At 39.8% G+C, this 22627-nt stretch overlaps 1 protein-coding gene across 1 annotated transcript; it reads right to left on the bottom strand.

The window, feature by feature from the left end:
• Window positions 1-19234: 19234 nt before the first annotated feature.
• Window positions 19235-21543, bottom strand: HOXB1 (homeobox B1). Its single transcript, XM_075279082.1, has 2 exons — window positions 20943-21543; window positions 19235-19548 (listed from the first exon to the last, which is right to left on the bottom strand). The coding sequence occupies exons 1-2, from the start codon at window positions 21541-21543 to the stop codon at window positions 19235-19237; spliced, it is 915 nt and encodes a 304-aa protein (XP_075135183.1).
• Between the last annotated feature and the right edge of the window lie 1084 nt (window positions 21544-22627).

The following is a 22627-nucleotide window of genomic DNA, read 5'->3' as shown; positions in this document are numbered from 1 at the left end:
TGGAGAGAGAAGATAAATATACCCTGTTTGCAGTAAATGAGAATACATATATTTCTATTTGATTCAGTAGCGTAATGACTATTAATTTAATTGATACTCCTAATATTCCCTCTATCTAATAAGATAATCTTCTACCACTCTACATAATGAGACCATAAATCATTTACTAGTTGGCAGTACCCTTCTCTTCCTCTCCATAGACTTCTGTGTGTGAGAGACTGAATATGGATACTATTAGCAATTGGAGTGTAAGGGAAGAGAAAGAGAACGAAAGTGGCCTGATAACATTTTTCTCAAGATACATTGAAAAGTTTATGATATCCACCTGCACTATTCATTTATGGTTTTAGAATTGGGGGAACAATTTAAGTTTTTAAGGCTGACTGAGAGAGAAAACTCTATGGGGATGAGTGAATTATTGCTTTCATTACTGCTTGCATTTGTCATCAGTATATTTCCTTAGCATCTTTTATATTACATTAAAAATGTGATCACCTGACAAGCATTTGATTTTCACTAGATCCCGATATTGTAGTTGGCCCAATTTTTGGCCCTTGTAAATGATAACTTTTCAATTTTTCCCTTGTGCACACGCTCTCATTTCTCCGTTCCAGTATAGGTAACTAGGTAATAGGTAATTCTAACTCTTTTTCCTTAGCCTACTTAACTGTGCATAGTGAGAATCCATCCTGCCAGATAGTGCACAGAAGAGCCTACAGATACATACGACAGTACATTATGCATGGCTGTCGCAACTGTTAAAGTGATAGCAAAAGCTGTCCTCATACTTGTAACTAATATCGGCATGTGTTAGCTTAATGTGATAATAAAGTAAGTAATTTTGACCCATATCTTAATTAAATCTTTATCATAATAAGTAAGTCATATTTTCCTTTAGGCTGTTTTTTTGTTTTTATAGGATTTGCTATTATAGGCATCACTGTGCAGATTTGTTTGCCTGTCACATTAAGAGGCCTAGCTTGTTGCCTTTGGCTTTTATCTGTCAGCCTGCACACACTCCTTTTTCTATGGCAAGTTCTAACAATATCCTTATACAATTTCAAGATTTTGTAACTTGTTTAGATTTGCAATGTTTTCTTGCTTACCTGTTAATGTAACTTTTTTCTTTAAAGCATACCAATCTATTCATTCAGAGGTGTAAACTTGAAGCTCTTGGGTCCCAATGCAAAATCTGTAACAGAGGCCCCACTTATCATGTGTTATGTATAATAGTGGTGCCTTTGTATGTTGTAGAGAAGATTTTGGGTTCTTGGAGACCCAGTAGTGATTGCTACTTCTGTGGCCACTATAACTATGCCCTGTGTTTGTCATATTTTGCATACATTATTAATACATTGCATGTACATGAACTATAACAATATTTAGGCCATTATAACATTTGTATTTTGCATATATTGTAGTTTTCCTCATTGTAGGCTCAGTCTCTAATTTTCAGTTCTCCCTTAGCTGACAGGCTAGACTAGTTGCTGTGATAATACCACCCAAGTCACTACTTTTATTTGGATCCAAGTCCCTCTGTCCCTCTTTTTTGATACTGAAAATAGATTTGCATTAATAAATTTAACAATATTGTTCCATAAACTTTATATTAGACCCCAATTTATATAACTATCGTCATTTGTTGCAGCATTCACTTTAAAGGGATTCTACCATTAAACTACCTTTTTTTCTAATGAACACGTCGGAATAGCCTTAAGAAAGGCTATTCGTCTTCTACCTTTAGACATGGTCTCCGCCGCGCCGTTCCATAGAAATATCGGTTTTAACCGGTATGCAAATGAGCTCTCCACAGCAATGAGGGTGGGCCCCAGCGCTGAAACACCGATGAGTGCGTCCCCATTGCTGCCCAGAGCTCTTTCCTGCGCCGCCTTCTTCTTCTGCAGCAACTCTGCCTCTTCTGGCTTCTCTTGCTCTTGTAGTTCGATACAGGAGCATAGAGAGGCCACCCCAAAATGGCCGCCGGCCAGCTCCTGTATTGAACTGCAAGAGCGGCTACCCAAAAATGGCCGCCGGGCTGGGGCCCGCCCTCATTGCTGCGGAGAGCTAATTTGCATACCAGTTAAAACCGGTATTTCTACGGAACGGCGCAGCGGAGACCACGTCTAAAGGTAGGAGACGAATAGCCTTTCTTAAGGCTATTCCGACGTGGTAATTAGGAAAAAAAGTAGTTTAATGGTAGAATCCCTTTAAAATGTCAATATTCATATATTTTATGTAAAAAAAAACAAAAAAAACTGTTCAAGCATATTGATATGCAAACAAATTTTACATTTTTCACCCAGTAATCTAGAAGTGTCTCTCTTTGACAGTCCAAAATGTTGGGAGTATTGCATACACAGAGGAAAGTAGAATTTGCTGCATAACTGCCCATCACACTCAGCAGCAGAATCGTGTGAGGCAGAGACCTCCATTTATGTAAGTACAGCACTTTCAGGGAACATTGAAAACATGGTGGTTCAGTAGTTAGCACTGCAGCCTTACAGTGCTGGAGTCACTGGTTGACATCTGAGCAAGGATAACATCTATAAGGACTTTGAATGTTCTCTCTGCATACGTTTCCCTCCACACTCCAAAGACATATCGATAGGGGGTTTAGACTGTGAGCCCTATATGGGACAATAACCAATAATGTAATTAAAGCGCAGTGTAATATGCTAAGTAAGCTAAATAAATACAGTCCTATGAAAAAGTTTGGGCACCCCTATTAATCTTAATCATTTTTAGTTCTAAATATTTTGGTGTTTATAACAGCCATTTCAGTTTGATATATCTAATAACTGATGGACACAGTAATATTTCAGGATTGAAATGAGGTTTATTGTACTAACAGAAAATGTGCAATATGCATTAAACCAAAATTTGACCGGTGCAAAAGTATGGGCACCTCAACAGAAAAGTGACATTAATATTTAGTAGATCCTCCTTTTGCAAAGATAATAGCCTCTAGTCGCTTCCTGTAGCTTTTAATCAGTTCCTGGATCCTGGATAAAGGTATTTTGGACAAACAATTCAAGTTCAGTTAAGTTAGATGGTCGCCGAGCATGGACAGCCCGCTTCAAATCATCCCACAGATGTTCAATGATATTCAGGTCTGGGGACTGGGATGGCCATTCCAGAACATTGTAATTGTTCCTCTGCATGAATGCCTGAGGATTTGGAGCGGTGTTTTGGATCATTGTCTTGCTGAAATATCCATCCCCGGCGTAACTTCAACTTCGTCACTGATTCTTGAACATTATTCTCAAGAATCTGCTGATACTGAGTGGAATCCATGCGACTCTCAACTTTAACAAGATTCCCGATGCCGGCATTGGCCACACAGCCCCAAAGCATGATGGAACCTCCACCAAATTTTACAGTGGGTAGCATGTGTTTTTCTTGGAATGCTGTTTCTTTTTGGATGCCATGCATAACGCCTTTTTTTATAACCAATCAACTCAATTTTTGTTTCCAAAATGAAGCTGCCTTGTCCAAATGTGCTTTTTCATACCTCAGGCAACTCTATTTGTGGCGTATGTGCAGAAACGGCTTCTTTCTCATCACTCTCCCATACAGCTTCTATTTGTGCAAAGTGCGCTGTATAGTTGACCGATGCACAGTGACACCATCTGCAGCAAGATGATGCTGCAGCTCTTTGGAGGTGGTCTGTGGATTGTCCTTGACTGTTCTCACCATTCTTCTTCTCTGCCTTTCTGATATTTTTCTTGGCCTGCCACTTCTGGGCTTAACAAGAACTGTCCCTGTGGTCTTCCATTTCCTTACTATGTTCCTCACAGTGGAAACTGACAGGTTAAATCTCTGAGACAACTTTTTGTATCCTTCCCCTGAACAACTATGTTGAACAATCTTTGTTTTCAGATCATTTGAGAGTTGTTTTGAGTAGCCCATGATGCCACTCTTCAGAGGAGATTCAAATAGGAGATCAACTTGCAATTGGCCACCTTAAATACCTTTTCTTATGATTGGATACATCTGGCTATGAAGTTCAAAGCTCACTGAGGTTACAAAACCAATTTTGTGCTTCAGTAAGTCAGTAAAAAGTAGTTAGGGGAATTCAAATCAATAAAATGATAAGGGTGCCCATACTTTTGCACCGGTCAAATTTTGGTTTAATGCATATTGCGCATTTTCTGTTAGTACAATAAACCTCATTTCAATCCTGAAATATTACTGTGTCCATCAGTTATTAGATATATCAAACTGAAATGGCTGTTGCAAACACCAAAATATTTAGAACAAAAAATGATTAAGATTAATAGGGGTGCCCAAACTTTTTCATAGGACTGTAACTCCTGTTTGCACCACCCCTCTCCATAGACTTATGTTGTGAGCTGTAATGACACTTTTGTCCATCTTGCTCCATCAAGACAATTCAGCAAATCACTATATTCGTCAGCATACATTCACTCATCTCTAGTCCCCAGTATATTGTATATTCCTAGGAGTTTTGTTAATATGATGAAACAGTCAGGACAACTTTAATGCAATCTGAATGAGTATAAACCAATACACTAACTGGCCTAAGTATACTGTTCTAGTGTCATGCAAAAATTAATCTCTCCAGAGCCTATTTTTTGCAGTATAACCCTTCAAAAATCCAAACAAAACAAGTCAGTTTGTGATGAGCAAGAGCCTAAGTACCCCTAGAAGATGTTGGAGATGCCTCCACAAGCTGAAGAACGCTGGCACATTCTGGAGGGACTTATGCTCCTGCTCATCACAAATTGATTTATTCCCTTTGGCTTTTGGATTTATATACTGCCAAAAACTGTACCTGGATAGATGAATATTTGGAGCACACTGCAGCAATAAGGACATGTTGGTATTTTAGGGTCCCAAATTTGTTTGTTAGGCTCCTATAAATCAAATCTGTCTAATAAGCGGTTCTGCGTGAAGACAGTATATTACTGCTACAGATCAGTACTACTGATAGTAAGGATGGCACAAAAACTATACAAATAAAGGGAATACATTTATATATTGGAGAACAGTCCCTTATGAAATGAAACATTACACGTTTGGCCTAATAAAAGTCTTCTTTTTGCATATAATGGAGTGCTGCCTTTTTTTATATTTCCTTCTTATTCTTTTCCCCTGACCTGTGAGACGTACACCCAAGTTCTATTTGATTTACTGCTTCTGTTTGGTTTTTTCTAGAGATGAGCGAACAGTGTTCTATCGAACACATGTTCGATCGGATATCAGGGTGTTCGCCATGTTCGAATCGAATCGAACACCGCGTGGTAAAGTGCGCCAAAATTCGATTCCCCTCCCACCTTCCCTGGCGCCTTTTTTGCACCAATAACAGCGCAGGGGAGGTGGGACAGGAACTACGACACTGGGGGCATTGAAAAAAATTGGAAAAAGTCATTGGCTGCCGAAATCAGGTGACCTCCATTTTAGACGAATAGTGGATTTCAAATCCGGGTCATATGAGAATGTGAACTTTGTGACTATGAGACAGGGATAGCTGTACAGGCAGGGATAGCTAGGGATAACCTTTATTTAGGGGGGAATGTTATTAAAAATAACTTTTTGGGGCTCTATCGGGTGTGTAATTGTGATTTTTGTGAGATAAACTTTTTCCCATAGGGATGCATTGGCCAGCGCTGATTGGCCGAATTCCGTACTCTGGCCAATCAGTGCTGGCCAATGCATTCTATTAGCTTGATGAAGCAGAGTGTGCACAAGGGTTCAAGCGCACCCTCGGCTCTGATGTAGCAGAGCCGAGGGTGCACAAGGGTTCAAGTGCACCCTCGGCTCTAAGCACACACATTCAGCTCTACTTCATCGGGCTAATAGAATGCATTGGCCAGCGCTGATTGGCCAGAGTACGGAATTCGGCCAATCAGCGCTGGCTCTGCTGGAGGAGGCGGGGTCTAAGATCGCTCCACACCAGTCTCCATTCAGGTCCGACCTTAGACTCCGCCTCCTCCAGCAGAGCCAGCGCTGATTGGCCGAATTCCGTACTCTGGCCAATCAGCACTGGCTAATGCATTGTATTGGCGTGATGAAGCAGTGCTGAATGTGTGTGCTTAGCACACACATTCAGCTCTACTTCATCGGGCTAATAGAATGCATTGGCCAGCGCTGATTGGCCAGAGTACGGAATTCGGCCAATCAGCGCTGGCTCTGCTGGAGGAGGCGGAGTCTAAGATCGCTCCACACCAGTCTCCATTCAGGTCCGACCTTAGACTCCGCCTCCTCCAGCAGAGCCAGCGCTGATTGGCCGAATTCCGTACTCTGGCCAATCAGCACTGGCTAATGCATTGTATTGGCGTGATGAAGCAGTGCTGAATGTGTGTGCTTAACACACACATTCAGCTCTACTTCATCGGGCTAATAGAATGCATTGGCCAATCAGCGCTGGCCAATGTATTCTATTAGCGTGAACTGAGTTTGCACAGGGGTTCTAGTGCACCCTCGGCTCTGCTACATCAGATTGCTACATCTGATGTAGCAGTGCCGAGTGTGCATCAGATGTGTAGTTGAGCAAAACTGACTCAGCACTGCTAAGTCTCTGCATTCGCATAGGAATGCATTGGCCAGCCTTCGGCCAATCAGCGCTGGCTCTGCCGGAGGAGGCAGAGTCTAAGGTCGGACCTGAATGGAGACTGGTGTGGAGCGATCTTAGACTCCGCCTCCTCCAGCAGAGCCAGCGCTGATTGGTCGAGTTCCGTACTCTGGCCAATCAGCACTGGCCAATGCATTTCTATGGGGAAAAGTTAGCTTGCGAAAATCGCAAACTGACAGGGATTTCCATGAAATAAAGTGACTTTTATGCCCCCAGACATGCTTCCCCTGCTGTCCCAGTGTCATTCCAGGGTGTTGGTATCATTTCCTGGGGTGTCATAGTGGACTTGGTGACCCTCCAGACACAAATTTGGGTTTCCCCCTTAACGAGTTTATGTTCCCCATAGACTATAATGGGGTTCGAAACCCATTCGAACACTCGAACAGTGAGCGGCTGTTCGAATCGAATTTCGAACCTCGAACATTTTAGTGTTCACTCATCTCTAGTTTTTTCTATATACATATATGTTAGAATTTACAACTGTGTCCACATATTGCTTATGAAGCACGAGGTATAGGTGCTATACATTGCTCCTGTTTTTATTGCACTAACAAAGCTATTAAAGAAATGTATAAAATATTAATCTATTGTCACATTATCCTGCTTGTGTTTACTTGAAGATTTAGTACTACAAATGACAACATGTAGATAGGTGCTCACATAATCTCTACTTTTAATTTATACAAGTGGTTTTCCAGACTACCAACACTTGACCCTTTGCATAAACTTGTGTCTGTCCCTATCAGACTGATAAGCTTTCTATTGGCACTGAGGTAGTGTTATCTGTGGTTAAGCAAGGCTGTTATGTTTCGAGGACCTGGTGTTAACCTTTATGACAATAGTCTACCCCATGAAACATTGCAAAGTGAGGGTGAGTGTTAAGCCTTGAAGGTGTGATGAACAGAAGCCATAAGAAGTGAGCAATTCATCTTCTTGAGAGTGATGTTGTTAGTAAGGCACTCCTGCTAGAGAGAACATGAGCTTGGTGTCAAGAAAATAATGGGGTGCATCATTCAGTCATAGCACTACAATTATACCTTGTTTTTTTTATTTTTTTAAAAATAACCTTTACTAGTAAAGATTGTTCAGAATTATGATTATACTTGTTTTCATTGAAATAAGACTGTATAAAACACCAATAGTCAAATATAGATGTCTTTCAGCAAAATGTCTTAATACCTACAGTATAAGAACATGCAGTACTTTATTTTTTTTTCACACGTAACAAAAATAAAGCAATGCATTTGAGGTTGGTGACCCCTAATGATGGGGGAAAGGTGGAACTAACCAATACAATATTCTTTTCAGTGTGACCAACAATTACATTTTTCATAAATATGGTTCATGAAACATTTATTTCATTAGGTGTAGGACTAAACACAGCATAGATACAGTCAGTGCTGCCATCAGGACAGTACTCGTAATACTGCCATGAGGGGCCCGGCTGGCACTGTAAATTAAGATCTTGAGATGTATGCATGTACTTTTATTAGGCCCCTTTCCATTAGAAACCAACCTCCTACTGTTCCAGAGCGGCTGCGCCACAACATTTCATTAGTATATATTGACATCAGTGTATATATGATTAGTGTATATTGACATAGTGAATACTGATGAAACAGGCAATACTGCTGCTTGTTGTCTGTGCCATTTCCATCCACACTTTTTTGCCAAACAGAGTGGGACAAGCAACTATTCACACAACTCACTGAAGGGATTTCTATTGAATTGACTGGAGGCCTCCATAGAGTCTCTGGGAGCATTGTACTGTGTGGTTCCACTGGGGAGCATTATAGTACGTGTCAGCCACTGGGGACTATTGTAATGTGTGGAAGCCCACTGGGAAGCATTATAGTGTGTGTGTAAGAGTTAGCAGGGAGAAGTATACTGTGTGAAGGGGTCATTGGGGAGCATTATGCTGTGTATTGGGGACATGGGCAGCATTATACTTTATGTGTGGCCTACTGGACTACATTATATTATGTCGAAGCCACTCAGGAGTATTATTCTGTTGGGAGTTATAGGGGAGCATTATACTGTTTGGGAGCAGCTGGGGAGTATTATTCTGTGTGTGGGGCCACAGAGAAGCACTGTGTGCAGATACTACCACTACTGATGGTACACACAGATATACTATTATTATTTGGTAGGGGGACTTTAGAGAAAAAATTTTCTTGCAGTGTCCAAAGTCTAAAAAAGTCTCTGATGATTCAATTCACTCAGAGTCCTGCCTACCTCACCCAGTCACATAGCCTACCCGCCTAAGATACAAATGAAAACCGTAACATATGCCAGACAGCCAAAAAAAATTGCCTCGATGGGGCCCAAAAATTCCTAATGGATACATTCTCAAATCAGTTTGAAAAACCATATAACATTATGAGAATGGATGCATTCTAACTGCATTATACATTAAGTGTACACTTTTACAACGTCTTCTACAAGAGTGAATCATTTTAGCTATGTGTCTCTCACAGTTCATTCAGTTCAGCTGATTCAAGAGCATACAGGTTAAGACAGACATTATAGGGACGAACTGTTACTGAAGCCATCTATGACAAGATAAAACTCAGTACCAGAACATATTATAAAGATGATGTTAAACAGGGCAGTAGTGGTAAAACTGGGACAGAAGAATAAGCACCAGAAAACAATCTGACCAGAGCATAAAAGCATGATAAGAACAAGGATCAAAGTGATCAAGAGAGTAAACAGATAAGCAGTCAGCAGTGGGAACCGACAAGATAGCGTTTATCAGGATGACATGGTTACTTGGACAAAAATTAGATTTAAAAATTCCTTGCCAACAACTTCTTCAGTGGGCAGTCATGAGACATAAATCAGGTAAAAGCAACATAAAATTTGGTTGGTTTTACTGAATGAGAATAGGTGAATATTAGGCACAACAGAACACAACAGAACATACCCACCAATGCCCATGTCTCAATATTGTCCAAATGTCAAACATTAGGAAGTTGTCCAGTCTATCTAAAATTGTATCTCTGCAAACACCAAACATAAAGCCTGAATGGGATGTGACTCTAACCTAAAGGTGACCATACACATTACATAAATGTTAGCCCTTTTAATCTAACCTGCCGTCTATCTAATCTAAATGGAGTTTTCCAACTTTCCTCTGCAACAGATGTTGGAGGGAAGGAAGAAGGATGTGGCTTTTGGATTTCAACATATTTGATCCTTTGTTCTCAAGGGAGATAAGCCACAACCAGAGGTGTCTGGCAGCAAGCTTATTTCCATCTCCCTATTAAGAACACATGCTTGCTAGGCTAAGCCAAGACTGCATGTGTATTGGGGAACATAGGTGGAATAGCTGTTGGTTGAATAAGTCTTTGGTTGACAGATGCCTAAAGTGTTTAACTATGTTTAGACAGTATATTGAAAGTACAAATTCACCAAATGTTCTTGTGATACACAAAATATTAAACAAAGCACCAGATTAAGTGGAATATTACAACTGCTTCTTCTGGGTTTTTATTGTGTTACTGTATGATAGTATTAATAGGTCACAGATATTTGTGTGCTTCCTTCTGTTCCCCCTATATTTGTTGTTTGATATACAGTAAATATAATATAACATATACCATCCTTGCTGTCTTGCTGTGTACTCCTTCTACTATCACTGCCCCAATATTATTCTTATTTTGCTGTTAAAGATACCTATGCATTTGCTACAGAATAAGAATGCTTTCTGTAATAAGTCTTAATTGCTTATTTATGTCCATTAGCAAAATTAATTGAATATTCAAAACATATGTAAATTAAGTCAATTTTTTTTTTGAGTGACCACCCTTTGAAGTAGGAGTCCTGGAAGTGATGATATGGCACCCACACAGCCCTGATCTCAATATTATCCAGTCTGTCTGAGATTACATGAAGAGACAGAAGGATTTGATGAAGAACATCCACAGAAGTTTTAGGCGTAGTTCTCCGAGATGTCTTGAACAACCTCTCTGCCGAGCGCTCATAAAAACTGCCTGTAACTGTACTGATGCTGTTTTGGGGACAGTCACCAAATATTGTTGTGATTTAGATTTATCTTTTGTTCATTTACATAATTTTGTTAAACGTATCCTGACTACAACACGTTTGTCTTTATGACACAAAAGCATTAATTTTTACACTTCATTTTGTTATTTACTAACATACACTAATATCACTTCTATTTTTTAAGCTTTTTAAGGCCTGGTTCACATCTGCATTCAGTATTCTCTTCGGGGAGTCTACTTGGGGCCCCCCCGAATAGGAATACTGAAGACATGACAAGTGCTGAGCAATGAAAGCACACGGACCCCATAGACTATAATGGGGTCCTGTGTTTTCCGTGCAGTGTCCACATGGAACATGCAGAGAGAAAAGAACTTCATGGACTACTTTCTTCTCCATATTACTGTGCGCAAAAACACGGACCCCATTATAGTCTATGGGGTCCGTGTGCTTTCATTGCTCAGCACTTGTCATGTCTTCAGTATTCCTATTCGGGGGGCCCCCAAGCGAACTCCCCAAACAGAATACCGAACATCGATGTGAACTAGGCCTTATTATGCAGCATTTATTCTACACAAGACTAAACTTTTGCGCAATGCTATATGTTGAATTTTTACAGTCATATTTACACTAGGCTCAATGTATATTTATAAAGCCTCTTTGGGGCTTCACATTTCTCAACTTTTTTTTAACTACTTTTCCACACTATATGAGGTTGGGAAAGTTAAGATAACATAATCCTTTAATAGTCCCACAGTGAGGAAATTTCAGTATGTTACAGCAGCATAGTAACACAGATACAGGATAATACACAGTAATATATTACGGAAGTAGACACACATAAGCTGAGAAGAGAAGATATACTAGGAGTCCATAGCAGCTAAGGAACAGAAGAAGAAAGAAGGAAGACTTCATAATCATAATCATTAGTTTTCTGTATGGAGTGATCTTCGCTTGGTCTGATGTAGATTATACAGCCTGATTGCGGTTGGAAGGAATGACTTGCGATAGCGCTCCTTCTCACACTTGGGGTGGAGCAGACGGTCACTTACAGTGCTGCCAAGTCCCATCAAGGTCTCATACATGGGGTGGGATTGGTTCTCCCGCATGGAGCTCACCACGGACAGTGTCCTTTTGTCACCCACCACCTGTACTGGGTCCAGGGGGGTATGCACCATTCATAATTCTAAACTTCACCCTTTATGCTAAAATTACTCACAGATATTAATAAAACAGTCATTTTTCATTCATCTGTAAAATTTGTGCCTAATTAGATGTTTGTTTTTTCTCCATAATGGATGTCAATTGGTGCCTGACCCCCTGTACCACCATAATCAAGAGAAAGATGGGGCTACAATTTTTTCTGGAACACCAGAGCCCTTAGGGTATTTGCATTCCACATGTGAACATTACACACGGTTAGCTGCGACAGGATGCCAGTGCAGTGCACTCTGGATTAGGCCCAAATGATTCGGCCTAATCCGGGAGGGAGCCTCGCACCGCGGATGCCACTGTTGATTCAGCTGCGGAATCTGCTGCTAGAAGGGTCACCTCGCTTCTTTTTTCCACTACTAGCTAGTGGAAAAAAGAAGCGAGTGGCTCTTATTGAAGTCAATGGGAGACGGTTTGGTTTTGAGGGGGATTCCGCGTCAAAATCCGCTGCCAGAAAACTCAGTGTGAACGAGCCCTTAAACTGTGGTATACAATTAGTACTGTCCATGTACATGTGGTTATTCTGGTACCACAGCATTATTCAAGTAAAGAGGTCACAGCACCCTTCTCTCTGTTACCTGCAGAATTTCACTGTTCACATATTAATGGGCTGACTCAGAAAGCTTGTTTTAGGGAACACTGCTAACTTTGTCCTGGAAGTAATCAGTAGTGGATTTGCCCTAACCTTAAAAACCACCCAGGATGGAGTATTCTTTGTGGCAGAATTCATTGAGCAGTTGCTGTGGGCTTGCAGCTACACTGACCCTTTGTACTGAAGTTAGCACTGGCTTCGCTTGAAATATAATGCAACACAGAATTCCTGGAATAATGTGGTTTTAGTGTCTGCCTGAATTCTTTGAGTATTTACCCTTTACATTGGACATAACCATTGGCTCAGTTAAGCCCATAGATGCTGCAGTCAACAGCAACCATGGCATCTAAAGAGTTTGACTTGGAAGGGGGCTCTGTCTATCAGTCCATTAGTACCCAGGTATACAATTGTGGGAAACCAATTCTCTTCTATGTCAGCCAGGGGCATCTGCTTATTAGACCATGCCCAAGGTGTTCTAATACTATGCCTGTCATTTTTACACTGAAAGGCTATAATAATGCTTTAGAATACTGTGTATACCAAACATTAGGTCAGTCACAGTTTGGTCAAGAAAACATAACAAAAACATAAAATAAACACCCTAAAAAAAATTCTCAGAAGAGTCCTGTTCCTTTAATGCATGTCAACAAATAATCTAAGTAATTTTAAATAGTAATACAGTAGCATTAAAAAAAAGAATCGCTATGATGTTGTGATGCCAGTTCAGCAGAGCCACAAGCTCCTGGAAACAGTAGAACCCCCACACAGTGGCTGTGCTGTCTACTTTCATCCAAAGTGTATGAGCACCTTTACATCTAAGGGTGCATTCACACTGAGTAAACGCTAGCTTATTCTGAACGTAAAACACGTTCAGAATAAGCGGCGTCTAAAGCAGCTCCATTCATTTCTATGGGAGCGGGGATACGAGCGCTCCCCATAGAAATGAATGGGCTGCTTCTTTCACTCCGTGCAGTCCCATTGAAGTGAATGGGGAGTGCCGGTGTGTACGCTCCGGCATGAGCAGAGCTTGCCGTATACGCCGGCACTCCCCATTCACTTCAATGGGACTGCACGGAGTGAAAGAAGCAGCCCATTCATTTCTATGGGGAGCGCTCGTATCCCCGCTCCCATAGAAATGAATGGAGCTGCTTTAGACGCCGCTTATTCTGAACGTGTTTTACGTTCAGAATAAGCTAGCGTTTACTCAGTGTGAATGCACCCTAAGGCTTGAATAGTTCCATGCTATTGTTCAATGCACCCGACTGAATGAAGCTCAATATGAGTTTATCGAAGCCACACCAAAAAATTATAAAGGTCTGAATTGATCCTAAAGCCCCAACTACCCATTTAGTGAATTGATATCTGTTCACTGCTTATCTAATAATTGTGAAGTAGATTACCTCCAAGCACTTCAGTTTATCAGTTGTATGTGATAATCTGTACAATGCAGTAAAATAATAGAAAGCACAGTGAGGTTTAGTCAAACATTGCTGTATCCTATTTCAGTGATTATTAGTTTACAATTGCCCTTTTACCTGTGTACATTCAGGTGAGGTAGATTCTTGCAGTATGTCCATTTATGATAACCTATCTGCTCTCCATCCATCATGTCTCCACAGTCTGGCTATTTACCCACTGATAACCTCTGGATTGAATAGGCAAGGTCTTGTGTCTTGCTAGTTCACAACTGATAAGAAAGGGCAAGGTGGTCAGGAACAACAAACAATAAAAGCTGAATTTAGGCAACCTTTTTCAGTAGTAATTGCCTGATTCTCTATTATCATGTTTCATGTAATAAATATGGTGTAGTTACATTCAGATACCTAATACAGTGTTTGACCATACTATGAATACTGATGCAGGTTTTCGAGACAAAATAAGGATGGGATGAGAAAAGAAAAGACTCATTGCTTTACGTTTCTGTGGATGCACATCTTGCAGACTTTGCTGCAGGAATTTCTCCAAATGAATATTAGTTCCATTCATCTGTTTGGGGTTGTTATTGGGGCAAGCACATGGAGTTCTTTGACTTTCATTCCAATGGATGGGACAGTTTCAACAATTTTTGCATCAAAATCTGCAACATCCAAGTGTCATTTAAGTGCATCCCATGATGCATTCTTATCTATAGGGACATCCAATTGTCATCCAAGTAGATTTAGTGATGCATTTACATCTAAGGGGGTGTCCGAGTGTCATCCAGGTGCATTTCATGATGTATTCATGTCTATGGAGGTTTACCATCTATTCCATTCTGATGATATGGAGCAGGATAGAGCAAGTCATTGGAATGGATGAGAAGCCCATATAGATCTGAATGCATCAAGGAATGTAATATGAGTGTTATCTGGCTGTATTCAGCTGCATCCCCACACTGGATATACAGATGGTAGATCTTCAAAGAAAACATCATTATGTGACACTAGTCACTAAAGGAAAATACTCTACATGGGTAAAGCACGGCTATATTCAGGCAACCGAGGTACAAAATAACTATGAAAAACATCCATTTTTCACAACCATCTTGCATCAAAGGGGCACCCATTTTTGCCGATCCCCAATACATTATACTGTATGGGGGATGTGTGAAAATGGACAAAAATAGGACATGACCTATATTTTGATGATCCGTGACAATGGTTCATCAAAATAACAGTCATGTGAATATCACCCAGCCATTATTCACTCATAACGCAGTCTTGTGAATGACAAACGTTGGATGGAAGACAATTGGAGAACTGTGTTGTGAACAGCCAAATACAAGTTTGAGGATCAGAGAAGAAGGAAAAGATGCTTGATGTCATCTATTAAGCATAGTGTGGGAGAACTTTAGTGCAGGTAGAGTGGGAAAAGGCTAGATTTTGCAATGCCATGCCTTTATATTTTAGAGTTAGTTTCATTCTACTGCAGGACAATGACTGAACACACTGCTTCAGGCTAAAACGCAGCTTTTTTGTTGCAAGTTTTGTTGCAGCTTTTTGAACCAAAGTCAGGAGTGGATTGAGCAGAAGGTGAAAAGATAAGAACTTCCTATATATTTCCCATTTCTTTTGTAGCCATTGTTGACTTTGGTTCAAAAAACCCAGAACAAAATTTGCAAAACAAAAAACCAAAAAAAAAAAAAACCCTGTGTTTCCACAATGTGGAGCTTTAGCCTTAGTCTTAAACCAACTTAACTGTTGTGGGAGCTGCTTGACTATATTGTACAAAGAATAGTGATAACTTATCTTGTAAGAGGTGCTTCAGAAAGCATGGTGTGAGTTTTTCTTGCAGATTATGCCAAAGTCTTCAAGTCTGTAATTCTGTGATTCTTAATAGCATACATTTTTCAAGAAGTGTTCATTATTTCTAGCCTTGTCTTAATTACTTTATTATATGGCCTATATACATAGATGTAGCAGAGCTGTTAACCTGAACTTTTCCAATTGGTTAAACTGTAGTATAATATCCATGATATTGTATCACAGAAGAAAAAAAATTGGATTTTTTTTTATTATTTTTCATTTGTTTTGTTTTTTTTTTGTCTTCTTTGATAAGATATCACGTGTAGCAGTTTAACCCATTTCAGAAATTCAAATTAACGCTGTAACGTCTGTATATGTAATTCTATATTTAATTATTTTTTTTTTTGGTGAATAAAAGTAGGAGCTTTCATGAAAATTAGAATTTTCAGTTCACAATTTCCTGAGCGATTCTACACTTTTGTAAGGCAGTGTATGCTATCTTTTGCCCCCACATATTTTCTTCTTTAAGTGATTATTTGGACTGGATAAGAAATAATACTCTAAAAACTAGAATATTTGAAGGTCTAGAAACAGCAGTGCTTTTTTAACTTTTTTCAGAAGACAGCTATCGACCGAAAGATACAGTACTACCATACAGTAGTTAGAGTATGATCGCTTGGGACCCAGAAGGGGCTGGGAGACCTCAACATGACCTTAGGTTGCTGTCCATCCAAGTTCTGTCTTGGGATATCCAGCATAGCCTCTGCTGCTTTGATTTCCAAGTGAACTTTAAGTGAACTTAGGCCTGAGGGAAGGAGCCTGCAGGACAAGACTGCTGAGAGGAGATCCTTGGACAAGTCATCAACTTGTGTAAATATTGAAGAAGCCCATAGAAAACTGGGCTAAAATAAAGCTGTCAGGGTAGAGTAAACTGAGAACAAGGTGGGCCTGAAGAAGAGAAAGGACGTTTCAGTTGTCTCAGAATCCTAAAGGTACAAAAATGAGAAGGACAGTAGAAAGGTCATAGCCAGGACACCTTTTTCAATAAAATTCTCCTTAAAAAGTTGTACACATAATGAATTACAATTATAGGGCAAGGCTAGCCGATATAGTGTAGAGATGTATTTTTGTTTTCTGTACTATATACATAATATATAGATAGATACATATTGAATTGAACCGATATATATGTAATATATTATATAATATTATCTATTTACCTTGCTCCAAAATGGCCAAGTTAAAAACTGGACAACCATAGGTACAAAATTTACAAGCACCAAATTCACCATCCAGGCACATTTCCTGTTGTATTGCCTGTAAGTAAAGGCAAGTTTAACAGTTGACTTATTTTCTGATTGTTAGTAAATAAGTTAGCATATGCCCACCATTTACTGACATAGTTGGCTGTGGCTAATTTGCCTAACCCTGAAGACCATATTTTTCAATATATTTATGTATGTAAATCCATGGGAGCAGATTTGCTATTAGTGTCAAAGTTCTAGACATCAAACTAAACAGTCTTAAACTGGGCTGGTTAGAAGGGCCAGCTCTGTCCTGGGGAGGCTTCTGGACCCAGTACAAGTGGTGGGTGACAGATGGATACTGTCCGTGGTGAGCTCCATGCTGGAGAACAAATCCCACCCCATGTATGAGGCTGTGATAGCACTGGGCAGTACTGTCAGTGACCGAATGCTTCACCCCAAGTGTGAGAAGGAGCGCTATCGGAGATCCTTCCTCCCAATCGGGGTCAGGCTGTATAATCTACATCAGGCTACGTGGAGATCACTCCACACAGAGAACTAAATGATCCCGAAGTCTTTGTTTTCCTTCTTAGTTGCTATGACTTCTAGTATCTTTTCTATCTACTATTCTGAGCTTGTATATGTTCTTTTCTTGTAATATATTACTGTATTATCCATGCTGCTGTAGCACCCTGAATTTCTCCATGGCGGGACTATTAAAGGAGTATCTTATCTACCAAAGTGTCCGATACTGGTTCATAATCTAATTTATTGCAAGATTGTTTAGTCTAATATTACACCATTAGCTGGCTTAGTAATTTTGCCACAAGCCATCACATCTTAAACCCTGCCCACTTTTAGATAAGCCAGGCCCCTTCTCATATACTATGTAAAAGTGTCTAAATAAAAGTGGCACACAGCATGTTAGACAGAATTCTGGCACATTTTGCTTAGTAAATCTTCCCCATGGTGTGTAAATACATGAATGAATCTGAGCAATTGTTTCTAATTAACATACAACTGTCCAGTCTTTCTTCATATCTCATGTTATAGTGGCAAATCTGCATCAGCAGTAGGTCAATAGAAAACATCATTATACAGGCGTTTTAATGAGTCTAATAACTGGACTTGTATCAGAATTACTTAGCATTAAAAATCCCATAATGGTTATTGCGCTATAAACTTCATTACAAGAATCTCTCTATGTAGGATTAAAGTATGTGTTAATGTATGGGAGCACCCAAACCCTTTCCTGTCTCCAGGAAGCGAATAATGGAATATAAATACATGTCCAGAGATGTGCCCTTTGTGTGAATCTATTCACTTCTAAATTGTAGTCCTGTTGGCCTTTGTTGTGCTCAGGATCAGACAGACACAGAAGTTGGTTCTTGCAGGCACATTAAGAATATCCCCTTTGCTGATGTTAAATGTGAGTTATTTACTGCTTAAGAGAACACCAGTATACTGTAGTATGCTGTCAGCATAGTGATAAAAAGACAAGACCTGGCTACCAAGTCTGAGCTAGTAACTACAGACTATATAGGGCCAAGGTAATCTGTAATTGTGCAATTCACAGCAATAAAGCCTATGATATAGCAGGCTTTGCTTGGGTTTAATCATCCAGCCCTCAATAAGCAGATTTCCTGTACATGTTATCTCCCATTGTCATTAAACGATAAACCATGATGTCTAATATGAGGTAGATTTATTTCTAGAGAGAAACCATAAAAACAACATCTGTATTTGAATTGTAAAAAAAAGACAAATCAGAAACTCATCTTGTTACATAGACATAAGCTCATTTCTTTAAGACATTTGTTAGTATTATCAACAAACAGCAACACAAATGCAAATTGCAGATACTGTTACTGGGAAATCCTATGCTATAGCAGAGATGAAATACTGTCAGTTTACTTCTATCTCTTATTGCTAACAGGCACTGATTCTGCAATTGTTTGAGCTATAGTGCAAACTACATATTATTGGGGAACCCCCATTAAAAGGGGCCTTATGTGCCCTTCTAAACCAATGCAGACACATTCACATGTAATTCAATGGGAGTTATCATCCACAGCTTTAAAATGACATTAAAAAAAACACAGAAAACATGACAATTACTCCTATATGTATAAATAGAACTATAAATCCACTAGCTGTTATGGAGATGCCTAAAAGTGCAGCTCTCCTAAAATATGGGGTTTCCCTGAGAGAAGCTGACCAGCTCCCTTTTATTAAGTTGGTAAAAATTTCTGTAAACTGTATTCCGTATATAAATAAGAAGGCATTTGTCAAAGAAAATAAACTATTTACATCTTTCATTCGTGTAAAATTAGTTTCCCTGGAAAATCTGTCCGTCACGTGTTCATGTTGAGTTAGGAGAGGTTTCTGGTGAGGTGGAGAGTTCTGAGGTCTCACTGCTCTCTTTTATTGACTCTTTAATGCTACAAGAAGTGGCTCCTTCCTTCTCTCTTTTCTTCTGTTTCATCCTCCGGTTCTGAAACCAGATTTTCACCTGAGTTTCGTTCAGTTCCAATGTGGCCGCAATCTCCACTCGCCTGGCCCGGGTCAGGTACTTGTTAAAGTGGAACTCTTTCTCCAGTTCAGTCAGCTGTTTGGTGGTGAAGTTGGTTCTCATGCTGTTCTGTTGCGAATTTAGCCCATAATCGACGGGTTTGGCTGTGGAAGATTGACAATGTTATTTGCACTATTAACAATCACCTTTATCATCATGATATTAAAGTAAATAGGTACGAGTTGTGTTAAGTGTAGCATATTCTATGGTGGGTGGTACCATAAAGAGATAAAGAATATTTACTATTATTTATGTCATTTTCTAAGTCAATGGCACGTCTAGGAATCTGAGACCAGAGAAGTCAGTAAATACACGTGCTTTCCCATCCTGCCCACACCATCCATTAATCATAGTTATGTTATACAAAGGGTTTAAAGACATAAAACAAGGATTAGAGGAAGACGATCAACAGGGACAGCGTGGCCTGGGGTGCAATGATGTATTTATTAAAGGTAAAAACATGGTGGACACTCAGCCTTCACATAAGCAAAAGGCATATAACTTCTTTGGATGAACTGAATATAGATAGATAGATAGATAGATAGATAGATAGATAGATAGATAGATAGACAATCCCTACAGTGAGAACAAGCTGCAACAATTCAACACACGTTGGCATATCCTATTCTTTTTAGAATGTCTTCCGTGACAATCTGTATTTATTCAAAGGATCGGAAAAAAAATCCGGAATGCCCAATATGATGGAAACAGCAGATGAAAAATAAAGGTTTATTACACAAAATGAAACAATTATTTGATTCCAAATAGAACAAGATATGAAAATATCATTAACAATATTCTTATTTTTGTAAAGAATAACTATTACTGCTGCTATTACTACTAATAATTACTTTGTTAACATTTTAAGGGTTATTATAAGATTGATGTTATATAAGACTCCTTCGTATGGCCTCAGAGTGTCTGTCAGTTTAATGCATTAGGAGTTGAAGTTATTTTTTACGCTGTGCTGTTGAGAATTTAGCCTATAATCGATGGGTTTGGCTGTGAGAGATTGACAGTGTTGTCTGTATTATTAATAATTATCTTTATAATCGTTATATTAGTATAAACCGATACAAATTGTGTTTAGTATAGTATGGTCTATGATGGGTACTACCAAAGTGCATCAGAAAGAGTGCAACACTAAGTTACTAATATTTACGTAATTTCAGAAGTCAATCACACATCTAGGCGACCAGAGAAGACAGTAACACGTGCTTTTCTGTTTTGCCCACGCCATACATTAATCATAGTTACATTAAACAAAAGATTTGAAGACGTAAAACATGGACTAGATGAAGACGCTCAACAGGGATATAGTGGACTGTACCTCACTGGGGTACGATTATGTATTTATTATAGGTAAAAGCGTGGTGGGCACAGATCTGAGCCTTCACATAAGATGGATGTGATACTAATGATCTGCGCCCACATTTACAAATACACTGTGAACTTGAGGCCTGCAGTCGGCAATAACTCATTGCTGAGTGGTACTCACTGGTCTTTGGTGGATTCCGCTTCACTTTCATCCAGTCAAAAGTAGGATTAGTTGATAACAGCTCGGGTTGGCAGGGCACGTCTTTATCATCGTGAAGTAGAGGAGAATGGTTGGGGTAGCTTTGTAACAAGGCTTGGTGTTCTTGCCCAAATGAAGGTTGTAGATTGTAAGGAACGGGGCCTGGCACTGTTCCACAGTATCCTTCTGACAAAGAGCCAGTGTTGGGAGCTGTGTTGGAAGAATAAGGCTGCTGAAAATAAACTCCTTCTGCTTCTTGGCTGACGTAGACTTGGTGTCCATAACCCTGGTTGCAAGTCTGTGAATTGTAGCTGGGTATAGAGCTGGCATATGAAAGACTGGAGCTTGGTGGGTGATGGTGATGATGGTAGCCATGGTTCTGCTGCTGGATCTGGCTGGATATTGCACCAGCTCCCCCGACTACATACCGGCTATCACCATTATAAATGTCACTGGTACTAGGGCATGCTGGAAAGGATGGTGTCCCTTGGTCTAAATGGTGGTATCCTCTGGGTGAGTAGGCACTAGTGCCACGATTACAAATTGCATAGTCCAAAAAGGAGCCCATTCTGGTATTGTCCATCTGCCAGGGATGGAGGAGGGTCAACCTGTTTTCGGTGGAATCCTCCTTGCCCTACAACCTTTAGGTAGTATGTCAAAGCTGTAAACTTCCATCCATAGATTTCCAGGCTTCAAACCCTCTGTCTCTCACAGGGAGGACACGTGATTCTCTGGGGACCAATAGCTGAAGACCTCCTGAAGCTTGTCAGATATCTGAACCCATCCATCATGCCCTGTGACATTTGCATGACAAAGAAACTTCAATCAAACCCAGCCCATCAATCTGATAACGACACGTTAGCTTCAGAATCTTTCTTCAGAGCCTCCAAAGGAAAACTTGGAATTATTCAGGACTTTTTAAGTGTTAAAAGACCTCAAGCAAAAGGAGAAAAAAGCTGTGCCACATTGGATGAGAAGATTGTTTTAATCGAAAGACTTTTTTTTCTCTTTCCCTGGAGCTCCATCTGGCATGTTTAAAGGCTGTTTTCCTTTGCATTATGTGTGCTCAGAAAATATGTGACTGTTATATAACAGCTGAAATAAAATGTAGGAAAAAGATCACTAGTATATTTTCACATTGTTGTAATGTCCTATTGCTGGAAGCCCAGCATGACCAAACAAAGATCTCCTGCAAGCAGCTGAGACATAGTCACTGGTGTTCTTATAATCCATAAATCCAGCAAGGTCTTCTCTATGCACACAAAAACCCACCAGTCTAGCTACTAAAACTAACAATTTGTAGATAATCCTTCATCTTGAATTAACCTGGTGTCCTCTCACTGGGCAGACAGTGGTGAAGTGTCTCCTCTCCTCCAGAGTCTTTGTTGAGGAGATAGGTTTGGGAAAGGAGTCTCTCCCACTCATTTCTCTTACTAAAAGGAAACGGTTAGGTAAGCAACATTTATTTACTTGTTACAAGATCAGAGACAACGGCATCTAACAATATGACGCCCACCCTCATTTGTAATACTTGTCAAGATGCAGAACCAACTCCCTGAGTCTGGGGACAGGAGTTCATAGAACAGTCTTTACTAGCTCTCTATTTCACCCACATCTCTTTTAATGAACAATTTGTCCAACAGTGTGGTATAGATCCCCAAGGACCC

Source organism: Leptodactylus fuscus, chromosome 6 (assembly GCF_031893055.1).
Source record: "Leptodactylus fuscus isolate aLepFus1 chromosome 6, aLepFus1.hap2, whole genome shotgun sequence".
NCBI classification, from domain to species: Eukaryota; Metazoa; Chordata; class Amphibia; order Anura; family Leptodactylidae; genus Leptodactylus; species Leptodactylus fuscus.
This window is presented reverse-complemented; position numbering and strand designations above follow the sequence as displayed.

Excerpts from the sequence above, each read along its gene's own strand:
- HOXB1 (XM_075279082.1), bottom strand. The coding sequence starts at position 21,543 with ATGGACAATACCAGAATGGGCTCCTTTTTGGACTATGCAATTTGTAAT. Across the intron at positions 19,549-20,942 it reads GCGGAATCCACCAAAGACCA|CCAAACCCGTCGATTATGGG; the intron begins GTGAGTACCACT and ends AATCTTCCACAG.